Source organism: Acanthochromis polyacanthus, chromosome 5 (genome assembly GCF_021347895.1).
Source record: "Acanthochromis polyacanthus isolate Apoly-LR-REF ecotype Palm Island chromosome 5, KAUST_Apoly_ChrSc, whole genome shotgun sequence".
NCBI lineage: Eukaryota > Metazoa > Chordata > Actinopteri > Pomacentridae > Acanthochromis > Acanthochromis polyacanthus.
The window spans coordinates 6,710,964-6,734,837 of record NC_067117.1 but is presented as its reverse complement, the minus strand read 5'-3'; the positions used below and the strand labels follow the sequence as shown (position 1 = coordinate 6,734,837).

The window sequence follows — 23,874 nt, the reverse complement described above, 5'->3', positions numbered from 1 at the left end:
TCACTTGTCTTTGAGGTGGCAAACACGTTCCTGAAAATGAATGAAGGCTCTACGCTTTTTCATCGCAATGGGTTCTTTTGTCATAGCAAGGGAAATGAAGAATGTAATAACTTGGGGAAGCTGGGAAGTTATTACTATACCATTAGAAGTAAACTTGAGAAAGGAGGAGGAGGTCTGGTATTCCACACTTTTTCAATCTTATACAGATGAAGTGATTTTGGGATTGCAGTGAAAGCAGAGGAGATTGGATTCTGCATCTAACTTGTATCCACCAGCACACACAGAAGGAGGAAGAAAACAATGTCATAAACAAGGATAATTTTAAAATGTCTTCATATTTGTTCCTCTCTCATATTTCCCCAGACTGTGATTACTCCAATAATCAATACAACCTAAACTGAATAGTAAGCAGTCTCACCCAAGACAAATATTAAGACAAAATTAGACTTTCTGAGCCTTCCCACAGCAATTTGGCCCCTTTTGTGCTCTGCTGCTTTGTGCTTGGCATTATGTCATAGGCACATTTTAATGTTAATTGAACGTTTAAAGCGTCCCCGCACCTTTCAATATCGAGCGCGCACACATGCCTGCACTTGAAAGATAAAGCCTCTCACATTGCCGTCCACAAAAACATGCGCACAGATGTGTCAGTGGTCAGCGGCATCAGAATTCCCATCCAGAATATTTCTTTATCGCCCGTTAGCTCGCAGAGTCCTGAGACCCGCAGACGCACAAGGAGGAGACCGAAAGAAAAAAAAGAAAAGTAGAGACGGAGAGAAAAAAAAAAAAGGCCACAATAGAGATGGAAATAGTGTGGGGGGGGTTGTGAAGCACACTTGAAGCGGCGAGCTCGAGTATTTTAAGAAAGGACTTCATTTTCTCCATAATGATTTTGTTCTTTTTTTGTTGCGCTCATTAAAGCTTGGGAGCCACAAGGTCAACTTGTCTGAGGACATTGTTAAAACTAGAGTTTTGTGGCACAACCCTTAATTATCCCAGTTCATTACTGACCTTTGAACTGTTGTATTGCCTGTGTATCAGTATTGGACAAGTGACAACAGCTTCCTGACAATGTTTGGTGTCGGTGCCCTAGAATTAACCTCGGCCACGAAACTGCAAAACACACTAAATGTCAATTACTGCTCTTGTGTCTGTTGGCTAAGCAAAGATGCTTTAGTTGAAGTGCAAGTACGGTTCTGATGCCACACCAATCAAAGGCAAAAATACATGCGTGCACACACAGCATATCTTCAGATTCACCCAATTAAAAGGTGCACCTACTCCTGCAGAAACTGTCACTGTAAAAGAGGAAACAAGCTCTCGTCTGTATTGTACTTGTCTCCCTTCCAGAGAACAAGGAACCTCCCGAGTACATGAGCATTTAATGCACTGTCACTAGCTGCAGTACTCGTACTTCCTGACAGTCTTTCCCATAGAAACGTATCGGGTTAAGTTAGAGTGACATATAATTTTCGAGAACTGATGGCAAGTATGATATCACCTTGCAAAACTGCTTTTTTACCCAGACAGGTAGGTGGAAAAAAAGAGCATCACCCTGAGGGCAAAAAGATACCGGAGTAGCTGAAAGTCTTTATCTCTTGCACGGTTGCAGGGAAGAGACTTTTCTCACTTGCTGTCTGGCAAACAAATGCGCACTGTTTGATTTTTACGGTGTAAGAACATTATTCTGTGCAATTCCAAATGAATCGCGCACTTGTTGCAACACAGTGAGGAGAGATAAGTGTCTCTTTTCAATCAAAGTGGGGCTTGTGAAAGAAAAATGGATCTAAACAACAAAGCAAAAAAGGGGGAAGACCTATTTGCAAAGTACAACACGTGGGTCAAATGAAACCGAGAGTCAAAATGAGATGGAATTTGGTGACTCAGCGCAGAACAGGAAAAGTTGTTTGTTTTTTTGCAAATTATGCACAACAGAGAGTTTAATTTGTTCTGTTTGGACATATGTAGTCGATGGTATTGTAGTGGAAAGCACATCTGTCAACAAATAATAATGTGTAATCAGGGACTACAGGTTATGACTCTGTCCAGTTATATAAACACTCATATCTCTGCACTGTCAGTGTGGTTGCAGAGGAGGAGAACCCGAACACTCAGTTCACAGTTGTTTGATGTGTTTTGTTTCCCTGCACTTGGTAGGGTGACATAATTGATTTGTGAAATGGCCACCATGCATATTATAGTGCTTGTGGGGAATTTATTACACTCAAGGCCACAGAGTTGGTCACCTGCACTGCATTAGCCTCAGATTATTATAAATATGACATGCCACTGTCATTATGGTCATTATGGAGCTGTTGTCTTCACTGAGATGAATTAGCTGTGAACTTTTGTGATGTTACTTATCATCCATCTGTTTGACTTCAACTACCTTCCTCTCTCTCCTCGAGAATTTTGATGACATTGATGCATGGCCATTTGCTATTTGACTCTAGATTGGTCAGCAGAGCTGCCGTTATGCATTGAAACAAGCAGCATCACACCGTGGCATGAGTTTTTGGTTGTCATGGAGATGTTTGAAAAATTCCAAGGTGAACCAGTGAAGTAAGAACTTTTTTTTCAGTATTTTTGGATGTAGAATGAATGAACTTGAACGATACCAAAATAAAATACTTGTGTGCGTGTTTTACTTCATTTTTGTTTTGTTTTTTTAGCATTGTTCGTCCTGTGGAGATGTAGTAAGGATGCAAGAATTGTTAGCTGGTTAGAAAGATTCCTCAGTTAAACAGAATAAATAGACAACTGGTTAAAACATTGATGACTAAGAATAAACCATATACTCGAAAGCCAGTGTGAGCATCACGTTGATGGGGTGTTGAAGTCACTTGACAGTTTTCAGTCACTACCAGAGGCAGGTGGGCAGATGTAGTGAGAGTGTGACCTGTGTGCTGTGACCACCACCACTTTATTTCTCAATTTTCAAAAGAAGCAAATGTACAAAATCAAGGACACGGACGGTCTTGCATTCTATCGCCTCATATCTTTCTATATGAAAGTGGATCACTCGTGTCTTGTTGAGACTATCTCAGAAGGAAGCAAGGAGAAAATGCTGAAACCTTGATAAAATGTGTCTTTACTGTCCTTATAACACGTGAAGTCAAATTTCACACAGGATATAAAACTGGATAAGACAAATTTAATATTATCCAAGACACATTCTCTTCATGAAGACCTGACGCTTTACAGTAGTTTGTGTTGACATGAGTAGAACTGATAGTTAAAATTTTGGAAAATAATGAAAAATAATCAGCGCTGGCATAAAAAAAATCGATGGCACGTTTTGAATCTTACTGGTGAATCATCAACATTACCAGTTAATCTTGATAATAGTGAAAATTGTTCACTTATTTATTGACTGAATATTGTAATGGATATTAGCTGGCTCTGTGGCTCTGAAACTATTGTTGCTGTTACTGTTGCTGTTGTTTCTTTGCTTTCTTGACGCAGCAGTAGAAAAGCACACCTAGATCTTTGGGCTTTGTGAAAAGGGCAATTGTTAAACTGTGAAATGTTAATTCGTATGACATTGCAAGGCTTAATTATATTTTTACTGCTGTTTACAAAGAGGTTGTCTGTAACTGTCAGGCTTTAACCTCACACAATCGCAAACTAAAATAACGACTAAACTGCATTCTCATTTACATTATGAAAGAAATGTATTTTTTCTCTGAAAGTTAAAACTGATGTAGAAGGACTTACAGTTTGAAAGAGCCACAAAGTTATTAGTCAGCAACAACTTTTTCTTGGAGAGCAGTTTGGAGTCGATGTGGGACCGGTGTTCTTTGACTTAAGCTTCATGTTCACTCAGTGTTTTTCAGTTTTCGCTGACTGTTTGGTAAGGTTTAGGCATCAAAACAATACAGTTTTGGGGGGAAAAAAATCACAATTTTCCTTACACTTTCATAGTGATAGCAACTTCTTGGAAGCTTGGTTGACTTTAGGCACCAATTTAACCTACTATGCCGAGGATAATAACATAGTTTGACTTTTTCACAACGTGTTTGAAATTTCTCCATTTTCTCGGTTACCACAGTGAGGAGTCCTTCGCTATCTGATGTATGATTGTTTGAATAAAAAGAAGTGACCGTAAAGCAATGAAATGAATGGCAAAGATAAGGGGATTTGAAATGTGTTTGTGATTCATTACAAACAAGATGTAATCTGGCAGAGAATAAGTTGCCTTTAATAATAATTGAGAATGCAGTTTGGTTGTATAGAAATGGATTTTTTTCATGAGACTTCGCCGATAAGAAAGAGGTTTTGAATGGACGCTGGTACGTTTGTTTATCATTGCAACTATGCAACAGAAGAAAAATGACTGCAATACTTTGCAGCCTTTGTGCCTACATGGGCAGGCCTCTGGCTCAGTAGAGAGATCACAAGCAGTACATGTTGAGTACATCACTTCCCCTCCGTGTTTCCCCCAGCCAGGAAGATGAACCATTTGGTCACGAGCAGTATAACACTCCTGACACACAACCACATGCACACATGCAGGCATGCACATCTATCCCAAAGACAGACGCACACACTCACTCACTCTTTCTGTCTTCCCCTAAGTTATGTCAGTATAATTCAGCGCTTGAGAGACAGTCCTTCTGTAAGATTCTCGACAGCTGGTGTGTGCCGCACAGATGCAGAGTGTGCCAATAATCTGTTGAAATCCTTTTATTCTTCTTCTCTATCAGAAGACAGATTTAGAACAGCGCCACTTGGTCCACATGAATGAACCTGTCTCACTGAATAACTTTTTTTCTTTCTTTTTTTTTCCCCCCCATGAAGAGACTTGGGGTGGGTAAGGGCGGAGTGTTCTCAGATTGTTTCATCTGTTTTCAATTCGGGGAATTGAAATGTAAAATGTGTAACATCTGATGATTGCTGGTTTTCAGTCTGGCACAGCGGGGACAGCCACATAATGTGAAGACGAAATTAGACGAGGAAGAAGAGAGGAGCTATATCTTGCACTGGTGGAGCTCTCTATGCATTTATGTTCTTGCTGCTCTGGCAAAAAGCAGTCAATTAAAAACCAGCATTGATGTGAGGATTATGCTATTAGTTGAGACCAGCATTCTCATTAGCTGCTATGCCAGTGTTAGGCAGAGCTGTGTGGTAAGATAGGGGGAGAGAGCTTGAGAAATTGTCTGCTCTGGTCTGATGAGCGCTGGTTTGCTTTGCTGTCTCTGGTAAATCTGTCTCTTTCTCTGCTCTGTGGATTACCTTTGTGTCAGTTGTGAACATTTCCATCATCTGTCGGCTCATGGGCTTCAGAAAAAACATAGTGCCTGCGAGTTGAGCTGTAGTTTTTGATGCCTGAAGTTTGGATTCATCCTTGAGATTATCAAACTTAGATGTGGAGATGAGGTGGGTCACGCAATTATCCCACGCCGAAGATGCTTCAATTTAAGCAAACACACCTCGAAATGTGTCAGCCGTATTATCTGCTTTAGGGAAGAATTTTTAAAATAAATTGAAGACTAAAATCAGATGAGAAGTGTTAGGGTTTATTTAAAAAAAGGACTGGCTTTGTACAGAGAAAGTGAGCATTTTTCTAAGGACTTCATTCCAGCAGAAAACCATTAGAAAACAAAATATCCTATTTTTAGCAGTATGTTTATACAGCGGCAAACCCAGCATCGTGAGGTATATCAGCAGTCTTTATTTGGCATTTTAGCCCTCTGAAGCCCAAGCAGTTTTTGATCATTTTATTTGTTCCGCTTAATTTGTTTTTCCTCATTGCAATAATAAATCTTGACCCTCTGTAGAAACTGCACAATCAAGCCGGGAGTAGAGAAGACTCAGAAAAGTATTTTTGATGAAACTGATAATTATGTCATGAATAATATAAAAGGAAAAAAGCTAAGTTGAATTTATTTGATTATTTATGTAGGGAAAATTAACATGAATCAGCCTGAACAACATTTTACAAAGTTCCCACAGGTTTTACCAATAAAAAAAAATAGAGAGCATCTAATATTTTATTTATATATTTTAGTAATTACATTTTTGTTTCGTGCCGATCTGCGCTGTATAGAAAGTGTTCGAGTCCTTGAATTTTTTGTAATATAACTGTTGGTCACAGCTGAGTAATTTTTTTAAAGATGTGTTGAGGAGCACATTTTATTTATTTATTTAGTCTTTAATTTTTTTTCAGAATCTGGTTGGAGAAAATGGTTTATATTTGGCAAGCTTTTAAAAAAAAATATGAGTAGAATAAAGTCATTATCAATAAAATATCACAACTTTACGCTGGGATTTAGTTTTGCAACGTCACAGATGATTAGTTTAAGGAGTGTTGGAAAGTTGAACCTCAGAGGATTCTTTCTGTGTTCATAGATTCTGGCTCTGAAGTTTTTAAAGACAACATGGCTTTCAAACCTGCCGGCAGGTGGTTCAGAGGGTTCATTTTGAAAGTAATCCTTCCCTACGCTTGACCATATCATTTGCATTAACTAGAGTTGATTGGATCTTTAGGGACAAGCAAAGGATAAAAAAAAAAATGCTCATGACTCATTTGTGTAAGAGAGCTTGTTGTATGAATGTGCTGTGTGGGCATGTAGCTCAGACTTCCCAGAGTTAAAAGTCTGACAAACACTTATAGTCTGCTATAGCCACATTTGATATCTTTAAATCAGTGCTTCAAGTGTTTCAATTGCATTGGCAGCAGCATTGTTAATAACTAACTATTCATCAATAACCTACATCATGGTGTGTTCATTTGGTTTGTACATATATATGCATCACTAATTACTAGGTACTCATTCTTAAGAGCGGGTTCTCCTAATTGGGCTTAACTGTCCACCATATTTGCGTAATTACAACAATTTGAATTCATTCAGTGGAGCGCTTTTAACTGCAAGGATTTATGTGTATTTTTCCATCGCTGGGTAATTGTCAGTGACTGCGGGTTGCTACATTTTCTGTAGGGTGCCACTCAAATGCATTAACTGGGTGGCGACAGCTGTGTATGCTGATTTATTCATAAGCTGTGTTCTCTAATTAACCAGGATATCCAGATCAACACTTGAAGCAACCAGATCGCTCATTTTACACCCAGATAATATTCTCTCTTTCTTTCTGCCTCCCTCTCCAGTGCATAGTCCCACATACACGCTCACATGCTTTGGACCCCAGGCTCCCTCCTCTACTGTACATACTGTTTTATGAGCAAAATGGAATCTCCACCAGACATTATCGTATGATTAAGAATGGGAATTAAGATTCAAGGAGAAGTCGAGCTAATTTGCAGTGGGTTTTGATTGTACTAATTGTATAATCTTCTCCACTCCCACGTTTACATTCTGGCCCATTAAGAAAAATGTCTTGAGAGGGCATTGTGGTCCTATACGTTCTTTTTTTATCTAGTTGAAAATGGCATTGGAAATAAAATTACAGCACTACATTTGCAATTTTGTCAAAAGCATTTATTTGTCATTATCATTTACTGAGGTGTGCTGCTTCCACTCCGACTATTAAACAGCTATATACAGTAGTGTCATTATCAGATAGTGAGGACCTAGAGACAAAAATGGAATCGTTGGTACCATTTTTATGTCACTCTGATGCCAGAAAGTGTTATTCAGGTAATGGGTGCAATTTGAGGAGGCATTAGATTAAAACCCTTCAGCACTTAGCCACAATGCCAAAAGAACTGCCTGTTTCCTCGTAGAAAATTGCGTCTTGTCTCGCTCGAACTGAAGGCAGACAAGAAGCGCATTAAGAGCCTTGTCTATGGAGTCGTACACCTTGTCTACACCGGCCTGTTATGGAAAAATAAGCGCGTCAGCAGCATTTCAGCAGCAGCTGCAGTCCTCCGTTGATGTCCACACGGGTGCATTGAGCCAAAGTGCTGCTGTGTGTTCAGTTGCATTTTGGCAAGGAGATGCAGCTCAATACACAACCTCTGTAGTTACACGCAGGTCTGAAAATAATAAGCTTGGATGGTAAAGATATGCTTTGGGTTGCAGTTATGTGTGTAAAGTGCAAGTGCAACATGAGCTGTTATGAAGAATGTGTTGACAGTTTTATTAGCTAAAGTAAAAGCCTATTTCAGTTATTAGGTAACTGATCCAAGCAACCTGTGACTTGAGAAAAACTCTGAAGAGTATCAGAGCCTCAGGTGTTCAGCTGCCAGACAGTGGTTATGCGGAGTTATGTGACGTATGTCTGTACGTGAGTCATGTCTGTCTGTCTGTTAGCAACATTACTCAAAAATGCAGTTACGGATTTGGATGAAATTTTCAGGAAAGGTCAGAAATTACACAATTATCAAGTGATTGGATTTTGGCAGTGATGCGACTTATAATTTGAATCCACAGATTTGTTAAAGATTTCTGTATCACTGCGAGATAGCAGCACGGCCTCACTGTTACTATGACAACAAGTGAACACTACATCGGCTGCCTGCTGACGATCACATGATGGCGATCCTACTACAAATTGACCATTACAGACTTGTCGGACTTATCCATCAGAAATGATACAAGGAACAATTGATTAAATTGTGGGGTTGTTTCCAAGTCTCATCATTCCCGTCGCCCACAGCATATTTAGGTCACACAATTCAGTATCCGTACATAACGTACACATGTATAACACACGCCTGTGCTCAGCTCAAGGTTTTGTTTGTGGGTACATCTATATTAAAAGGCCACATTCTATGCTGCCGTGATTTCTGATCATCAATAGCTAATAAGCAGATGCTGCATTTTTGACAGTGCCATATGGGGGAATGAACAGCCTTGCATGCTTTTCTAGTTTTATATGTGACAGTCTTTACTCACCCATTGTGCTCTTTCTAATTAGTTTTAGGGTGTGTTAGTATTTCATCAATGCACACACAAAAAGTAGAATATCATGCAAAATCAATTTCTTCCACAACTCTGTCCATAACTTCTGTTTTCTGTATTGCTCTTCTGTAGAGAACCACACTATGGCATCCCACTCGGTAGTGAGCATTCGGATTCTGGATGTAAATGACAATGCTCCTGAACTGGCCACACCGTATGAAGCTTATACATGTGAAAATACCAAGCCAGGCCAGGTAAGTTTGTCTTCATACAATTTTAGAATCAATTTCATGTTCACAGAAATCATTTAAGCTTATAATTTATGAAGTAAAAGTGAGATAGCCAAACTCCATTATGGAACGCTACAGAAGAAAACAGTTATGCAATTCCAATCAAGTTATTGTAGGTGAACAGGGGAATCTTCCATTTCATTATGTGCGAATGAAAATAAAAGCTAATGTCGGTTGTACTAAAGCATTAATATATTTGTATTATTAACTTGATGAAAAAATAAATGAATTTGTCACAATGTCACAAACACATTACCTGTGTTTACTCAAGTTGAAAGGCCAGCAGCAGCACACAACAGCACACAACCTGCACAAGGGGCAACGCATTAATTAATATACAAAACTCGGAGCTAATTATTGATGTGCAGGGAAATGAAGTGTACTCAGCTGTGGTTAGTAGTACAACAGTAATTTTGTCTGTCATCAAACACATGAATCATAATAATACTGTAAGAAGATTTCAATCCAAACTGTTATTACTTAGAAATATGGGCAACAACGTCTCCATTAGACAAAGTATTGAAAGTATCCACAGAATTTAAAAAATATAATTAAAGTAATTATTAATAATTGGCTTGACTTCAGTAATTAACTCTGTCAGACAGAATGCAAGCAGATATAAAGTTCAAATTCTGGCTGTACTTCACGTATTTGAAAGATCAATGTGGCCACTATGATGTCACTTATTGGTTTCCTGATGACTGCTTTGAAGCCTTGAGTTTGACATTTCACCATCTTGGTGTGACTAAGCTCTGACTGAGAACTCTAAGATAAAATGCACACCAATAGTTGTTAATCATAAGTAGCCCTACCCTAAAACATATCCTACTTCATCATCTGCTTCACTCTAAATGGAACCGTAATTTATCAAATGAATAACTGCCTGTATGTAGTCTTGAAGCTTGAGATTGAGACCATAAACTCATTAGGACAATACTTACTGAAGTAATAAATCCAGTGAGAAGTAGGTTCATTTTCTCATACACTTCCATACAGTGAGACTTATCTTTGTAACCGTATTAGTTGCCCCCTGCTGGCTGTTAGAAAGAATGCAGGTTTAAGGCACTTCGGTGCTGGCTTCACTTTTAGGCCTGGAAGTTATGTTCATTCTTTGCATACAGTCTATGCTATATCCTCACTGAAGGTATTTAGACAGAGGAACTGTTTGAATCTATATGCCAAGAAGCAAAGCGACCTCACTCTTGTCTTGAAATTAGTAGCTGTTTTCTGCTCTAACTGTAACCCGTAATGATTTTAAATACAGTAAATGATGCATTATTTGTAGCATTATCCTTCCACCTACATCTCTCTTCATTCTAACATAAACATTATGTTACCCAGATGATACACGCTCCAAGATACATCATGAAACAGCCATTCCAGACTCTCATCTACAATAATATATGCGAAAAATAGTGATGGAAAGGACTGAAGAGTAAAACAGAGTGCTTTAATGATGGGTAATAAACAAGACAAAGCAATATTTGAACCATACATTCACAATAACATAACATGTGCATCACCTTTTGAATGTAAATGCCAAAAAAGGCAAAAAGCAGTACGACAAAGCAGCAGAGATATCATAAAGTAAGATTGTGATGTTTGTAAGACTTCACTGACACCACATCATGAAAGAAGACATAATTGTTGTTGGTTATGCTCACTCTATCTGTACAGTATGCTCTCTGTACAGATGGAGCGAATGAACCTTACTCTGTTTCTATTGCCTGAGTGTGGGTCATTAGGTCTTGTGATAAAAGCAAGTGGTCATATATCCATCCTTGGACAGAGAGGGTTTATGACCACACTTACGTCAAATGATGGAACATGAGTAAGTTCCAGTCACTTAGAAGAAGGCCATAAGACATGGTGAAAACCTCCTCACATGTTGGTAAGCTTAGAATATTTTGTCACAGATATTTTTCTATAGATTTTTTTTGTCACCAGTTTATTTCTTGTCTTTAAATGCCTCATTATTTCCGTATTTTTTGTTGAGATTGCTTTCGGTTGCACACACTGAGCTGTTTGACACTTTATACCAAAGGCAATTTATAACTCAGCTTTGGGGCAAAGTCACAATTTTACCCAAGAGTGCTGGTGTCAAAAAACACAAACTGTTTTTCAAAGAATATGTGTATTTTCTCTTATTTTGCATGGTGGATGCCGATTAAAAAGTCAGCTGGATAATAGTTAAAGAGATTTTAACTACAGATATCAGTATTGTTTGTCTCTCTGTGTCAGAATTGTCTGTTTGTCTGCATTTAACATGCTCTTCCTTAAAGACATACTTACATTTTTCATCCAGTTGCTCTGTATCTCTTATTTGGTGAAGCATGCCACGGGTAAAATAATACAGCATTTAGCACAGGGCATTACTATGATTCTTCCATACGGCTGTTAGAGTTAATATGTAACAAGGCTGTTGGAAGTTGTTCCATTGTGGAAGGGAAACTGATTGCTAATGTTTCATAGAACACTGTTTTATAATACCCATGAGGATTGAGCCACAAAGTAGTGTGACACAAAATAACATTCAGTTCATTCATTTATTTCGTAAATGGCAAACAGGTGAGCCCTCAGAGAGCAGCAGGGGTAACCAAAGAACAAAAGCAGGGACAAAATTAATTTCAAGAATGATTCTTTATGCGCGTTATTACCCAGCACCAATCAAACAGTGGGAGTTGGTGTGAAGAAATCAAGACAGAGGCGCTGCTGTGGTTATTTTCAATCCGATAGGAGGCCAGGTCTTTCCACTGATCACCATTAAAAATGGACATAGTCATTAGGGTGTTTTATTCACCTTACATGGCCAACAGGCCCTGGGCTGAGTTAGACCCAATTATCATGTGCAGAGCAAAGGAATAATTAAAACAGCAAGGCTTTAAAGTGGGGCCTCCATGCTGGAAGCTGCATTTACATGTGTAATGAGGCTCAGGCCTCTCCTCCCCCTGATCCACAGACTCTTAACCACTTATAGCCCCCCTGTGCCTCTGCAATGCCGGCAGTCTGCGCCTTTCTAGAACGTTGTCTGGTCTGATCTCCCTCACTCCCACCTCGCTCCCTCTCCCATCTGCGAGAGCCCACATTAACCTTCAGCTCCTAATCACACAGAGATGATTAGTCTTCCAGCAAAAAAGATCATTGCTGGCTCCCAGCATTGTAAAAGAAAAGCTTTTTTAATGTTCTCATTAGAGGGAAAAGCTGTGAAAATATTTCACACTGTAATTACGAACCAAAAGTACATACGGGAGAATATGACATTGTTGTGTGTTAGCTTTAACTATCTCCAAATCTGTCATTCTGTCCATCTATCTGTCTGTGTCCGTCCATTCATCCATCAGTTTGTTTGTTTTTTTTAATCTAAGGCTGACTGCCTACAATGATTCAACAAATGACAGTAACATCTGACAATATCTGTGCATTTTCATTTATTTCTCAATTTTTGTATCTCAACTTTTGTCCTTTCTCTGCAGAGTCTCCTTTTATATGTTGTTATGGGAAGCTCAGCCAGAGTTGACTGCAGAGACTGAATGAAAATGTTTTAGCCTTGGGTCAAAGGCTTTCTAACGCTCATTTTCAGCCTCAGGGGTAACCACTGGGGGCATGGGGGAAACAATTTTCTTCTCCTTGTTATTTTCATGGATAATATATATATATATATATATAAAGGTCTCCTCTGCTTGTTGCCATTCACTGCATCTTGAAAAATGGAGTTAGTGGTGTGAAGAAGCTGTTTTGGGGTGTAACATTTGCTTTGTTTGGAGAGCTGTTATTCGTAGACTTCTGCTTCTGATTAGTAGTGAGGATGGAATCTTTCTGTTGTTGAATTCCTCCTAAAGAATCAGTGAAATTTTGATTGACATCACCCAAAGAAACACAGGGATGCTGACAGCTTACCCCTGTGTAAAACCCTTTGGTTTCTGGAAATATAATCGAGCTATTTGGCAACTGTCTGGTGAGAACAATTTGGGCCACAGTTCAGTATCATTCAAGCTAGCAGTTGGCCTGGTTTTGTATTCGTGTCTTGTCAAGAAATGGCGATATACTCTTCTTTTTCGGATTGACATGAAGTAGAGCTGGTGTATGCACACGAGAGGTCTGGGAATTTGGAACAGAAAAACTGATGTCAAAAACCCTTTATGAATTGTCTACCATTGATAAATTGATGCAAGTTTTACTCTCCTCTATCTGGCTGTGCAGCAAAAGCTTTGAGCCACTATCTTTATGCTCTTCAATGAACCTGCAAACACATACACAAAAAATCCTCCACAGAAGGCCCACTGTAAACAATACGCATGTTTTTCTGTGGGTGGACTAATGTAGTCTGATTCATTGTGTGTCTTTACTGACATACTGCTCTCTTTATTCATTCATACAACAACAAAGACACACTGCGCAACTCAATTAATTAGAACCAATAATTTGATTCAGCAGTCCACATTAAACTGAACTGTACAATCATCAGACCTACATACAGGCCCGATGTAAAACAGAATTAAGTGTGCATCCAAATGGAAATCAGGGTAAAGCAGCGGATAAAGACAGCATCAGAGTGAATTAGAATGCCACTTCAATTAAATATTCAGCAAATAAGGATGCAGCCAATGATTATCAAGTTTCCAGAACCATTTACACAAAGAATCTGTATTGCACAGAATTAATTTTAGTCGGTAATGTAAAATATCATGTCATCTCTTTGTCTTATTTTTGCTGAATCCTGCTCATCTGAAAGCAGGTCTGCTGATCTATAGCAATAGCAAAGCTGTCAGTGAAGACAATACATGTATAATTACAACTGAAAATACTACATTTAGATATATATCGATAGATATCCAGTGTCTGACAGTGTATATTGAAATATAAACAGTCTACTGTTTTAGAACAAGGCCCCTCCTATTCTTTTGAAGAACTCCTATGATGCTTCCTTACCGTGTAATATCAATATACGCATTATAAAAACCTTAGGATTCTGTTGAAGCAAAGGGCTGTTGCCTGATATGTTGAAGCACTTTGATGTCTGCTGCTTCCCAAGATGCACTTATTTATTCAGTAAAATAAGCTGCCAAAGGAGGAGCCCAGAGGTAGAAGCATCAGTCGACAGATGTTTGTGTGTAAAATAAGCTTCAATTTTGTTCCAGCTCCCTAGAATGTTGTTAATCAATTTGAAAACTTGGACAGGCCGACGGCTCTCGGAAACGGGCATAATTAAGTGAATTTTTCTTTCACCTGGAATAGGGAGATGTCAAACACAGGCATGCTGCTCTCCTTTTGCCTAATGCACAAGCTTTCTGCAGTCAGAGAATGTGCACTTTGGCTGTTTCATCTGGCCTTTTGTGGATAGGAAGTCTGAAGTTAGAACAGGTTATTGTTACTTTGCTCAATGTCTACCCTGTTTTTTTGGGGTTTTTTATTAAGCCTGCTACACTGGCAGAATTAATTAGAGCCCACATAACACCTGTTATTGTTCAACTGAATTGACATCGAATTGCTTGGCTCAAGATTCAAAACTTTTCACAGAAGCGTGGTCCTTTAGTTCCACGTTGCCGCTGCGAATCAGCTAAAAACCCACTCATGCGGCATTATTCATATCACATGATTGATAGCCGGACTCGACTGTGGCTAATTATAAGTAAACAGTAATTTATTCTATTCTTAAATCATTCAGTTGAGTTGTCAGTGGAACAAAGAAGCATATAGCATACTATCTATCCACCCTTTTTTTTTTTTAAATGAATATATGCAGTCGCTCTGTTTACCCCAAATTATATCACAATGCCTGCCTGTCCCTGAAGAGACACATGCTACAGCGAAATAAAGGCATGCGCGCACACACACCCACACACATGCTGTACACACACAGCTTTCACTGTCACACTCTTAATGTGTCAGATCAACCCCCGGTTTACTAAGCTAATGAGGAACGTTCCATTGTCTCCCGTTGTGTGCCGTCTTATCAGCCAGTCTCGTTCATGGAGTGTCAGCTCCTTGGCTTAGGTCTAGCTTTTGGTGGAACCACAGAGAAAATCAGATTTACCTAAGCCTTTTAACTGCGCTTGGGTTTGATCCCATTTGAGAGTTGGCAACGCAACCTATTTTGTTTGTGTTTAGAGGGAGAATGCACATGGAGGGAGGGGGAAAGGGCTGGCTGGGAAGTTAAAAAAAAAAAAAAGAAAAGAAAAAAAGGGTGACACAGGCTAAGAGGCTTTTGCTTGAAGACACAGTTCAAGCCAGGGCCATGACACAAATTGTTAAACAGGGTCGCACCTTTTTTGCTTCTTTTACAAGAGCCTTCTTCAGGGTTTTATAGAGATTCATGTGGAGAGATTAGAATAGAAAACAAAATAAGTGACTTCTCCTAAGCTACTGTGTGAGAGAGAGAAAGACACGTAGATTGGATTCACAGCTCTATCATGTAGAACACATGTGTGCAGCCATGCCAACAAGAAATGCATTCTTAATCCATATCAGTTCCAGCTTCAGCTGCACAGCAAATACACTTGTATGCAGTCTTTCAAGTGCAGTATCATTTTTTGGAAAAAGAGGAATAATGCTAAAAATAAATACATACATAAAGAAATAAGTTGACTGAGAACAAAAAAAGAAATTTGCAATGAAGGCAAAATAGCACTAAAGGTTTCTGTGCATGCCTGAGGTGAAATAGATGACACACCGTTATCAGTAAGGTAGGAGGAAACGGATTTTTCACACATGCAACACTTTTTCAGAGCACATTTTTGCTTCTTTTGTCATTTAGCTGTAGTTTACCATTTCACACACTCCCTGCATTCAACTGTAAATACTTCACAATAAAAGAGTTAAACAATCGCAGCCCATAAACACAATATGATCTGTAGACAGAGACATTCCTTCATTAAAGTGCTATCATATTTGGGAGCGGCAATGAAATGTCAGAGTTCTAAAGGACATTTTAATGTAAAATCTGCAAAGACAGTTGAGGAATGTCCCGCTCTTGCACTCATGAATGTCGGGTTTAACAAGAATCCCGTTTACAATAACAACACCTTAGAGACCATTTATAAAAATATGTGTACATTTTAGAGCACTTTTGTCAGAAAATATTGCTCCTGTCTGTCAGCGGTTCAAAAAGAGACATACTCTTTATTTCAAGGTCTACATTCACAGTACCCTGATAGATGTGTAATTTCAATTTCTCGACCCGTATCTAGTTCCTTTAAGCATTTATTGTAATTTAAATATATTTAGATCTCATATTTTTATGATACAAAATATCACTTTTATTCTTTAAAGCACAGTTCAGTCCAATCTGTGACTCATTCAGTGATTGTTGCACACCCACAGCTAGGTAGCAGCCATTTTTATTTGTCATGAGTCTGTAGGTCAGGGCTTGCTTTGTCATGTGTTTTAATGCATTTCAGTGGGAAGTGACTCTTGCCTCAGCAGTAACCATGTAAAGGTAAGCTCAGAAGAAGCTAGTGGTTTTCTTGCTTTGTGCCTTAGACTTTCTCAAACACACATTTGAGTTTTGATGCTTTTTAGAACCGTTGTTGATGCGATGTATTCCCTAACCGCATTACCTCAACCCCCACAAGCAATGTCAGGGAAACAACCTCACTCTAACCGTATAATAAATAATTCTACTTTTGACCCGAATGCAATCAGTTGTAATCTTTTATAAAGTAAGGACCGACTAGAATATTATTTTTTAAATGTATCTTCATTTTCAAGATTTACAAAAGCAATACAAAGGAACAATAATTCACAATAGGCATCTTTGCAAATTCAAAACTTAATGACATACGATTTAGTAAACAAGGAACACAAGGGCATGTCTGCAACATTCATATTCTAGTGCTAATACAACTTTAACAAAATCAAATACCCCTTGAAATGAATGTGTAATTATTATATGCCTTAAAGGCTTTAGCTCGTCTCAGAAGGAAAATGTCACTGTATGCTATTTTTATGCCTTTTCAGTTATTACAAGTTTCTCTGCTTAACAGTCTGATGTAAATCCATGAAATGCAAACATACAGTTTTGTTACTGCAAGGAGTTTTATAGAAACAAAGATTGCAATGCAGCAATTTTTATTTGAGTCACCATTCCAACCATCGTTTTTAAATTGACTATAAAGGTTTAGTATGTGTTGCAGTTTACCTACAGTATGACCATTTTGCCATGTACTAAATCAAACAAAAATAATGCAAATCTTAGCTTAGTGTTGTGACCATCGCTAAACAGAGTCAACTCCCATCTTAATTTCTACCATTCTGGATCCATGTCTTGATTTTCCCATTTTTCCAATCTGCCACATCTCGCTGAATGACATGTTAAAAACAATCTGCCTCTCAGCTCCTTCCTCGCCCACCTCGTGGTATTTATCTGACTGAATGCAGAGGGACAGATATCATATAGTGCCATGTGTGCAGAAAAAAGGCTGGGTGGAAAGCCAAATACTAAGTATGGCCTAGGGTAAGAGAGGCCTGTCAGCTCTGCTGTGCCGTCTCACAGCTGGCTGAGTGGGTCACTGCGACAGATCACCTCAGTCTGGCCACGGCACCGCCAACCTCCAACCCTTGGGAGAGTCGGTTTGAAACAACTAAATGCTAAGCCTGCCTGAAGCACACATATACTCATCACAGGCACGTGAGCACAACGCTTACTCACCTCATCCAGAAGGATGCTAAAACAAATACACACAGGCACACATTAGACATGCAGAAGAAGTGAGTAAAAGAAGAGACACAACCAACACAGACGAAGAAAAAAAAACCCAGACGGACTCACAGTTTTGCCAGACAGTGTTTCATGAGTAGGAGACTGCGTGAGTCATCTGTTCTACTCACCAAATGTCTTTTCCTTTTGTCTTTCAAATATTAGCATTGAATCAGATAAAGCAGCACCAGAATAGAATATTCATTGTTAACCCTGTTCATGTCGGTGTTTACAGCAAAAGGTCTGGGTGCATCTGATGGCAATGTTGATGCCATGTGTCACTTGATGCAGTCCATTTAGTGTGTCAGTGGTGCACTGAAGATGGAAAGCCCTCAATTCTAAAAGATGTTTGTCAGTCCATATAAATGTCAGTTTGGCTTTTTCTTGTAAAAGCCTTTTTTATGGCAGTATAACGATGACATCCTTGTAATTTCTGTTGTTTTTCTAGAGAGCATAGCAGACTCCGTAACAGAATGACAAGCTACGGAACAGCTAGACACAATATGTAGTTGTGGTGTAATGTGTTTATGTAAAGCGTTAGCAGTTAATGAAAAATATGGCTTTTTTTTGATACCGTGACCAAAAAAGCCAAATCAACCTTTGAGCGATGCAGTGAGACATTTGAATTCTCCACTGGACACCACTAGGATGCTTTTCACCACTCCAAGTAATGGATGCATTTGAAACACACCCCGGACGCTTACAGTGCATCCCAGACATCAGAGATGAACCTCTCGCAGCACATTCTAAGTAGTTGTGTGTTTATTTATTTATTTATTCATTACCTCGCCGCCGCCGCCATCATCCCGGAATGGTTGATATCTGCTGCGAATGAGAAAGCCGCCTCCCTCTCACAACCTTCACCTCTCAGACACCTTCCAGTGCAGATGGGTTGTACTTTTGGGAAAGTCTCCCCTTCTAGCTTTCCAGAGATGCAAGAGATTTAAGGGGGTCAGGAAAGGGGACTGCTAGATAGAAATCTAATTAGGTGATTGTGCTTGAGGGAGCCTCGCTATGGCTGCTCGATAAACTCCCACACACTCGCTTTCGTCCTCACTCGTTTTTCCTCTCTCTCTCTCTCTCACTCCACTGTGTTTCTCCCTCAGCGCTCAGTTAGAACTCACCCCCGAGATGCTGCCTGAGAGTCCCCCCCCCCCCGCTGAGGGCACAGTCGCAGAATGCAGATCATGGCTCACTTACTACATCTTCGCTGCTGTTCACATTCTTCAAAGAAAGGAGTACATTCATACCTCGGTTGATAATAAAGTTCTTGCTTATAGTGGCTTCTCTTTGCTCATTATTCTTTTACCTTCAGACTGAAATAGTCTTGACAGGGCTTCAAAGACTGATGAGAAGACGGGGGGAAAAAAATCGGTTCTGTTTTTTGGCATGCAGCACACTCAACTGTGTTTTTCATACATCACTGCGGATGATTGGAAATGTTCTGGTTTCTGCTTCGTGTCGTTGTCACTGTCGTCATGTCAGAGCGCGCACACATGTGAAGGTGCTGAAGGCAGTTCAAAGTGGCTGACAACCCCAAAGAGCTCCTTTCTTTAAAGGAATGAGTTTGTTGTCCCTTTGCAGGTGTTTCTGTAAGCGTACACTGTTTGTTGTTGACTTATGTTCAGTCATACTGCTTTCAAAGCTGCTATCATCAGACAAACTGATATAATTCATTGGATTTACTACATTTTAACCCTCTAATCCCCAAGCAGTTTCTGGGCGTCTTTTGCTCCAGTAGACAGAACTTCCATCCATTGTCTACACCGCTTAATCCTCATTAGGTGGATGGCCTGGAGTCTATCCCAGCTGACTCAGGGCGAAGGCAGAGGAAACCCTGGACAGGTCACCAGTCTGTCACAGGGCTACATGTAGAGACGAACAGTCACACTCACATTCACATCTACAGACAGTTTAGAGTCAGCAAATAACCTGAGCATGTTTTTGGACTGTGAGATGAAGTCAGTTCCTGGAGGGTACATACACAGGGAGAACGTGCAAACTCCATGCAGAAAGGTCTCATGAAGGTGGGGATGCAAACTGGGGATCTTCTAACTGCAAGGCGAAAGAGCTAACCACCAAGTCACTGTGCAGCCTTAGACCAAACTTATAATTTGTGCTGTCTGAAACAGTAACAATGCCATCAACCATTTAAAATCTAATTAATTAGATTAGCTACTATACAAAAGTGTAAGTAACGTACAATATTATTTTTTACTAATTCCTCCATCTGTTACAAGCACTGGGGGAAAAATAGTAATTCTGCACTCAGTAGATAGTTTACTACTCACATTTTTTTGTTTTTTCCAATTTATCTCATAAGCACACCCTGCAGTTCAGCCAAAAAGTCACCGTTGAGTTACTAATGGCTTCCCAATTGTACTGAGGAGCTCAGATTTTGCTTTTTTAAAAACCAAATGTAGTTAATACAAACAGGGTTTTTTTCTGTGTGATTTTTTTAGATGACATATAGAGAATGAAGTGATTTTGATGAAGCATAACTATTCTAAGTTTAGTTTTGGCTCAGTTTACAGACAAGCCTGCATGTCTCAGTAGTTCAAGGATCACCAGAAAACTGAAAATTTAACAACAGTTTTCTGCATTTACAGTTCAAATGCTGTCATTTTGACTTTTTTTTCAACAACATTCCCTTTAAATCCATCAGCAGATTATGAAGTTCAGAGGGTTAAAATACAAATAATCAATGGTATCTGAAACAGCATAGTATCACACAGCATTGAGGCAGATTTTACAACCCTGTGTCCTCCAAAGTCCAATTATATGCAAATACCAGGCATAGGTAGCTTGAATTTTACTTGCTTATGAGTGGTGTTCAAAGCGAAAGCAGCAGTACTAACCATGAAGGCACCAACCTTGTTTTTTTTTTAAACCTCTACACTGTTGCAGGGAACTGGTGCTTCCTGGATATTCAAATCCAGGAAGCACCTTGTCTTTTCTGGACACAACTTGGTGGTTAAAAGAAGGACAACACATCCTTACATTACATTAAACACATCTTGCCTTTCATCTTTTGCTGTTATAATACTATGTAGTGCCTAAAAACGCGATACATCGTTAGTCTGCAAATTTAACCCATCACACTTTCTGAAGCTACAGCAATTTGCAGCGTGGTTAAGATACATTTTTTAACCTCCTTTAAAGGAACACAGGCGGCCATGCCTGGTTCATTTCTATGTATTGCTGTGTTTCGCGAGTGCAGGTTGTTTTTTTTTTTTTGCGCTAAGAAAGCATGTGATTTACCCTGAAATCATGCCGTAGCATTTTGTAATTACAAAGTAAGCCATATTATCCCAAACAGCCTCCCTGAGCCGTGGGTATGACTAAGCCGGTTCTCTCTGTGATGCAATGGCAATGCTGAGTAGTTGTTTATTGTGAAGGTACAATTGTGTCCCGGAAGTGTGCTTGGCAGTAGCTTAGTCACAGTAATGCATTGTCACCACGCAGGCTCATAATTAATTGAGGATGTCTCAGAGACCGGCAACATGAGCTTAAAAAATAAAGCGGATGTCTCTATATATGAGAAAGGTGCGGTGTATCTCCACTATTATTGTTTGAATAATCAATTTGCAGATGGATGATGAATGAAGGACACATTTTTTCTGGAAAGGACGAGGATAAGAGGGAGATGCTTTGGACAAGATAACTGTAAAGGACAAGGAATCAGAGGAAGAGGAGATCTCAGTGATGAATGGAGGGAGCAGGCCGAGGAGGTATACAGGTGGCGCAGAGAAGATAGACCCAAGATGGGTTCAGTCAAGTAAACAAAGCTGCGTTTAACATTTTCTGAGTATCCTGCACCTGAAAGGGGAGACCACTACTGTAACAGCTGAGTAATGGCTTGATATATTTCCCCTTGATCTTATCTGATATTGTGAGCTTTTGTGTGCAGACAAAGGAATTACAGCCACCGAACAACCTGCTTTAATCATTCTGAGAAATGCCTCACTTAATAGCAGTTCTGGGGGTTGTTTGTCATGTGTGTCTCTGCTGATTTTGAGCGGTGCCTCCGAGCAGTTCACCTGTGTGTGTGTGTGTGTGTGTGTGTGTGTGTGTGTGTGTGTGTGTGTGTGTGTGTGTGTGTGTGTGTGTGTGTGTGTGTGTGTGTGTGTGTGTGTGTGTGTGTGTGTGTGTGTGTGTGCGCGCCTGAAACAGATATGAGATGACTTCCTGCAAGATGAAACTTGTCTTCTCTAACAGCGAAAGGATCACTCTGTGGGAAGCAGTTTGCAGAAAATAACAAAATAAATAAATTAACTGACTTCCGAAGCTTAAATGATTTTGATAGTCTCCTTTCAAGGTTCGACAAAGATAACAAAAGCTGGCGGTCGACTTAAAAGAGATTGCCTGTCATTTTCTTTTCCCAACCATTCACAGTTTATATTGCCACGTTTATATCCAAGTGTACTGCTTGTGATGGTAACATTTTTGTTTTGTTTCTTTAGCTTCTCAATCCTCTTTTGTGTAATACAATTTCCTTCTCATGCAACTCACTGACGAGTGCGGGTCATTTAAGTTGGCTATTAAAGAATGTAGAATTGTTTAGAGGGAAGATCTTTTGCCAAGAGTGAAAGCCCCTAACAATAGACTAATGTGGAAAGCGGAGTGTGTTTGAAGTGGGAGTAGTGCTGCTGATAGTAGGAGTGGGATGCTGAACAAATACCTCAGATATCAAACAGGCTTTAACAGAAAATATAGAGAAGTCAGATTCCATAAAGCCAGTGGCAGCGTTCAACTTCCTCTGTGAAAACAATGAATGAGTTATTGACAAAATGGCATTTGCCATCTGTGTTGCACGTCTGCTGCCTTGTGTGATCGACAGACAGCAGTAGATACTGTACATCTAAGCCGCTGATTAGAGAGGAAACTGGAACACAAGCAAGTGTTTAGTTTTCAACTGTATTGTGATCATTCTATAGTTGATTTAAAGGTACAGTTTTTAATCTTGAGAAATATGCTCGCTCGCTTTCTGGCAGAGTTAGATGAAAAGGTGGTCGCCGCTTTCAGGTCAATGTGAGATATTTGAAGTTGACATGAGCACCCACATAACTTGTCACAAAAACAGTAAACAAAGGAAAACAACTAGCCTGGCTTAGTCCAAAAGCATCTTAATCCACCAGCAATCACCTTGAAAGCTCACTAATTCCATGATTTCATCTCCTTTGTTCAGTTAGTTCAAAAATCTGGGCAGCGACCCATCATTGGAATGATGTTGTTACTTAACGATTTATTTTTGTACTGATTGCACAAACAAATTGGGATCTGTGAATTAGTCAAGATTTAATCAGGGTAGCTCTTTACAGTCTTTATGCTAAGCTTAGCTAAGCTGGCTTTTGTGTAACATTGAACAGACAAATATGAAAATGCCGTCCATCTTCTTATCTGACTTTCTAAAATGACAAACTGTTTCTTTAAAGTGTCAGAACCGAGTCAAAAGTTGTTAGGATGTGATCATTTTTTGGTTTTGTAATGGTTATTTTTTGTTAAAAGTACAGAGCAGTTCTGTAAGAATAATTGAGTGCTTTGTCAGGAGTCGATGTGTTGTGTTCGTATTCTAAAATGTTGCTTACTGACATACTAAGCAACCCATTTCTGCCTTTCATTCATGCCAAGTATGGGTGTAACTATTGAATCACTGTTGCAGGTGTGCAGCATCAGCTCCCACAACAAAGACATGGCTGTAGAGGAAGTCAAATCTGTCTTCAAAAGTACTTTAAAAAGAATAGATCCATTATTTAACCAGAAACAAAAATAAAAGGAAAGTATGCAAAATCTTGAGCTTTTGATGAAATATTCCCAGGCAAAATATAAATCTGTTTCAGTCATAGAGTAGAAATAGAATACCTTTACTCACCTTAAGGGCAGCAAGCATTATTCAAAGCTGTGACTCATCAGAATGATTGAGGGTTACGTGACTATAGGATTTTAAGAAAATGGCCTATATTTAAAACGTGTTTCAGTTTTTAGTTTACAGACTTTACATGATGACAGTTTTAGGAAGTGAAATATAGAAAATGTAGTGTGATGCTACAGGAAGCTTACCTGTACATAAAAACATCCATCATAA

At 39.3% G+C, this 23,874-nt stretch overlaps 1 protein-coding gene across 3 annotated transcripts in view; it reads left to right on the top strand.

Annotated features, from left to right (window-relative positions):
* Window positions 1–23,874, top strand: part of LOC110955062 (cadherin-22) — a 167,337-nt gene that overhangs the window by 130,352 nt on the left and 13,111 nt on the right. For all 3 annotated transcript variants that reach the window (XM_051948352.1, XM_051948353.1, XM_022199935.2), the window contains one exon: window positions 8,937–9,058. In XM_051948352.1, the coding sequence (XP_051804312.1) occupies window positions 8,937–9,058 (122 nt within the window). The remainder of the gene's footprint in view (window positions 1–8,936; window positions 9,059–23,874) is intronic.